We start from the raw sequence: 4,929 nt of genomic DNA, 5'->3' as shown, positions 1-4,929 counted from the left end.
GCGGGCCCTGGGCTAACTAGCAATTCTCAGTGTTCCACAGCTGGGACATCTTCTGGTCTCTCATCGCTGCCCACTGTGTCAGCCAGGGGCTGAGACAGTTTTGGGAAGGGATTGGGGCCGGTTTCTGGGGCACCACTGCCCCCAGGTGGGCGTGGTCAGCCTCTGATAGGGCCACAGGACTTTAAGGTAACATTAGTTTGTCATAGGAAGCAGCTGTGTTTGAAAGTGCCCCTAATTGAGGGGCGGGCAAAGTGAGGAATGAGAGAAGTATTTGACAGAATGAGTCAGGGATGGGATAGACCTGTGGTGTGTAATTTTAAAAATCACGCTACCGCCTTGCCAGGGAGCTGCCGAGCTACCAGGCGCTCCCTGCGCCCATTTGTTCCACCCCACTTTACTCTGAGGTAAACCAACCCTCACCTGACTTCCTTTTCTACCCGCCTTTGCTCCGGGCTCCTGGAGGGGTAACATTCATTACCGGCCCATTCCTGAGACTCTTGAATCCTCAGATAAAAGACACACAGACAGCTTTATTCTTTAGAACTTGCCTGCTAGGCACAATTGCTGGCACAGATACCTCCCACCTGGAAAGGCGTGGCATTGCCAGTTTATTATCTCCATTTCTCCTCCTGCACTAATCTCAGGGGCTCGTTCCACCTAGTCCCCGCCAAACATCTTTGGCAACCCACCCATAACGGAGGCCACAGGCCCTAGCTCTCCCGAGGCCTCACATGATCACATTATCTTTACTCCTCTAAAGCATGGCAGAAACGCCTCCTCTCTCCTTCCTTTGTCTCCTCTTCTTGGGACCCGGAAAGCCCCACCTGCACCTTCCACCCAGCAATTGGCTTCCAGCCTTCTTTATTGACAAATCAAGAGCCAATCAGGGAACTAGACCTTAGTATTAGAACCTTCCCTCACATACACCTATTCTCACAAGAGTTACACAGGAAGGAAGAGAGCTATATAAGAGCAGTGCAGGGAGCGTCAGTCCGGAGTCAGTGCTGGGAGTGCAGCCCAGCTGAGTTTGTTCCTTTGTAATCCAATTCAGTTCAGAGGAGTTCAGTTCGGTTGAATACAGTCTAGCTCAGTTCAGAGCAGAGCAATTGAGTCAGAGCAGTTCAGTTTCTGGAGTTCAGAGGCAGTCTTTCCATCAGACCCAGAGAGAAGCCAATCTGAATCAGCTTGGGAGAGGCGTTTGTGCCAGAACAGCTGAGTTGAAACAGCCAGCCAGAGTTCAGAAAGAGCTAGAGAGAGTGAGTTTATTCAGCAGTAATCCTCTGAGATGACAATTGCATCTGGTAAATAAAAGATACATTTACATCTGAGGGCAGTGTGGTCTAGCCAGCTACTGAGCTGGCCCTTGACAGACCAGCCCACTTATGTGGGACCGAGGACACAAGGCCTGCCGACATGGGATGGTGCCAAGTCACCGTGGAGAATGTGAGAGATGCAAAATTCCCAGGTTACACCCATCTTCCTCCTTGAGAAGAGCCGCCTCGGTGCACAGTTACCTCATTAGAGGGGCCTTTTCTCCTGGCCCTCAGGTCTGTGGGTGCGCCCTCTGCAGTCTGGCCTCCACTCTTAGACTCTTTGGCTGGTGATTCCCAAGCTTTTGAAGAAGGCAGGTGTTTTTGGTTTGGTTTGGTTTGGTTTTTTTGAGACAGGGTTTCTCTGTATAACCCTGGCTGTCTTGGCACTCACTCTGTAGACCAGGCTGGCCTCGAACTCAGACATCCGCCTGCCTCTGCCTCCCAAGTACAGGGATTAAAGGTGTGCGTGTTTGGTTTTAACTATGTGTAGGTGTATGTGTCTGCCTGTGGGCATGCGCGTGAGTGCTGGTGCCCACCGAGGCTGGAAGCGCTGGAGACCTGAAGCTGGAGTTACAGACGGTTGCAAGCTGTCTGACATGGGTTCTGAGACCTGAACTAGGGTCCTCTGAAAGAGTAGGAAGTGCTCTTAACAGCTAGGCCATCTCGCCAACACCCAACATCTGTCACTTGTTCAGCACGCAGGGAAAGGTTATTGAAGGCGTATTTAGGTGAATTGGAAATTACAAGGGAAATCCAGAAATGGGAAGGAAATAGGATTACTCTTCTCATTTGGTTTATAATCTGGTTTGCACCTGGTTATATAGGGCTGGGAGGGAGGCATAAGAGGCAGCCTGCAGGGGTGTGTGTGTATGTATGTGTGTGTGCACATGTGTGTATGCTTGTGTGTGCATGCGTTTGTATGTGTGTATGTGCATGCGTGTGTGTTTGTATGTGTCTCTGTGTGCATGTATGTGCACATGGTTGTGTATGTGTGTGTATTTGTGTGCATGTGTAAGTATGATGTATGTGTATATGTATGTGCGTATGTATGTGCATGCGTGTGTGCAAGTGGCAGGAAGCTAGCAGTGTGGGAGGGTCCCTCTGGTCTCTGAGGATGTAGTTTTATAACCTATCGGTCACTCTGCAGCCAGTGATGAACAACGACAAGCATTGCTTTGAATGCTACGGCTACGACATCATCATCGACGACAAGCTGAAGCCCTGGCTGATCGAGGTAAGGCACACCTGACACCTTGGCCAGCAGTGCCTCGGGAGAGGAGGACACCCCCACTACTCCCCAGCATGTGTTAAGGCATAATTTAGAAGAGGGTCCGTCTGCCCTTTGAAGCAGAGAGGGTGTGGTGGCCGATCTAGAAACGAGAAGATACACACCATACAGTGGGGCTTTTTCCTAGCTACAGCCCCAGCATTGTTTCTTGGCAGTGTGATCAAATACCTGACACCCCCTCCCCCAACAAAACAAAAACAAAAACAAAAAAAAATAAAATTCCAATTTCAGGGCAGAAGGCTTTATTTGGTTTGAGGCTACAGTGCTTCATGGTGGGAAAGGCCTAGTGTGTGAGGTAGCTGCGCACATCTGCCAGAGCTGAAGCAGCTCGAGGTGGACACTGATACTCCGTAAGCTTGTTTCTTCCTTCAGCTCTGTGCCCCAGCCCGTGGGATGATGTCACCCACATTCAGGGTGCGTCTTCCCTCCTAAGTTAAACTTCTCTGGAAACACTCCCAAAGTTATCCTGAGGTACCTACTGCTGGACTGTCTCGGATCCCACGAGCAGTTTAAATAACAACACAACCACTCCTAATGTAGTTTAAAGCGTAGGCCTTTGGCTGGGGCCACCTCCCAGCTGTCATTTAAACTTAACTGATTGTTCTCGCCTGCCACCCAACACTTGCCTAGTTCTTTACTTCCCTGCCGTGCTCCAGTGGTGTCTGTCCCCTTCCCTTCCCTTCTGCTGTCAGCTTTCTCCCCTGCCTCGCCTTTCACGTGCTCTGCCTGGAAGCTCCACCCTCTTACTTCCTGCCCCAGCTATTGGCCATCAGATCTTTATTACAGCCAATCAGCAGCAAGATAACACCTGATACACCACTTAGATTGCCTTTAGGCAGCTGAGGAAGTAGAAAGCCTGATGATGGACCATAGAAATGACAATACCCGAATCCTGCCAGCACTTAGCTCTCTGCCTACAGAATCAACAATTGAAAATATGGAGACATTGGGGTTGGGCATTTAGCTCAGTGGTAGAGCGCTTGCCTAGCAAGTGCAAGGCCCTGGGTTCAGTCCTCAGCTGGTGGGAACAGGCGGGGGTAGGGGGGAATACAGAGACACACCTTCATACGGATTGAGGAAGGTTACCTCAACACTGAGGAGGCCCCTAGGTCACTGCAAATCCCATCAGGTTGATAGAGATTGACGGTCATGGTCTTTTCAGAGAGGTGGGCATTGGAGCCCTTTTCTGAGTCCATGGACAAGGAACCTCTGGCTCCTTAACCAGCCAAGGATGGGAAATGGCCTGAGCATGCCGGAACCTCCATCCTGCTGTCAGTTACCCTGGAAGCCTACCCTCTCAACAGTCCATTTGGAGGCATACAGGTCAGGCCCTTCAGTCACACAAGCCAGGAGGCCTAGGATTCTTGTAAGAGCACAGAGCAGAACACAGTCCCCTGCAGGGAAAGTCAGAGGGAGCCCCAGTGTGGAGTTCATGGTAGTCAAGTTATCAAGAGTGGGGGCGCTGAGGGAGATGTAGTTTTCCCTCCCCATATCCTCCCTCTCTTCCTTTTTTTTTCTTTTGAGGACTGGTCTTGAATTCATGATCCTCCTGCGTCAGCTTCCCAGGGCGCCAGAGTAACAGGTGGTGGCTCCCTGAATCTTAAACACAGGAACTTTAATGGAAGCCACTCTTTCCTTGACAAACTAAGATCCTAATTGTGGCTATTCTCTCTCTCTCTCTCTCTCTCTCTCTCTCTCTCTCTCTCTCTCTCTCCCCCCCATACACGTGTGTGTGCACATGCACACACGCATACATGCATGCATGCATGTACACAAACAGATTTGATTTATTTATAATTGTGTGTGTGTGTGTGTGTATGTGTGTGTGAGGGGCAGATGTGCACAGCAGAGGCCCGAAGAAGGATTCAGATCTCTCTAGAGCTGGAGTTAATAGGCAATGGTGATTCTGTCTTTAGATATTATTTATAGTTCACCTAAGAACCAATAGAAACAGACCACACAACACTTCTGTCTTACTATGCTTCTCTGTTGTTGTGATAAAGCATTGATCCAAAACGACTTGGGAGGAGGCTGGAGAGATGGCTCAGCGGTGAAAAGCACTGGCTGCTCTTCCAGAGGTCCTGGGTTCAATTCCCAGCAATCACATTGTAGCTCACCACCATCTATAATTGAATCTGATATCCTCTTCTTTCATGCAGGCACACATGCAAATAGAGCACTCATGCAAATAAAATGCTTGGGGAGGGAAAGGATTTGCTTGGCTTTCAGGTCTGTCATCCAGTGAAGCCAAGTCAAGAACTGGAGCAGAGACCATGGGAAAACACTGCTGGTTGGTTTGCTCAACTTTCTTTTTTTTTTTTTTCTTTT

At 49.7% G+C, this 4,929-nt stretch overlaps 1 protein-coding gene across 2 annotated transcripts in view; it reads left to right on the top strand.

Annotated features, from left to right (window-relative positions):
- Ttll1 (tubulin tyrosine ligase like 1) overlaps positions 1 to 4,929 on the top strand; it is a 32,838-nt gene that overhangs the window by 19,631 nt on the left and 8,278 nt on the right. For both annotated transcript variants that reach the window (XM_031351089.1, XM_031351081.1), the window contains exon 9: positions 2,461 to 2,547. In XM_031351089.1, the coding sequence (XP_031206949.1) occupies positions 2,461 to 2,547 (87 nt within the window). The remainder of the gene's footprint in view (positions 1 to 2,460; positions 2,548 to 4,929) is intronic.

The sequence above is a fragment of the Mastomys coucha genome, unplaced genomic scaffold (assembly GCF_008632895.1).
Source record: "Mastomys coucha isolate ucsf_1 unplaced genomic scaffold, UCSF_Mcou_1 pScaffold11, whole genome shotgun sequence".
NCBI lineage: Eukaryota > Metazoa > Chordata > Mammalia > Rodentia > Muridae > Mastomys > Mastomys coucha.
Note: the sequence above shows the minus strand (reverse complement) of the source record. Positions and strands in the feature narration are given on the sequence as shown.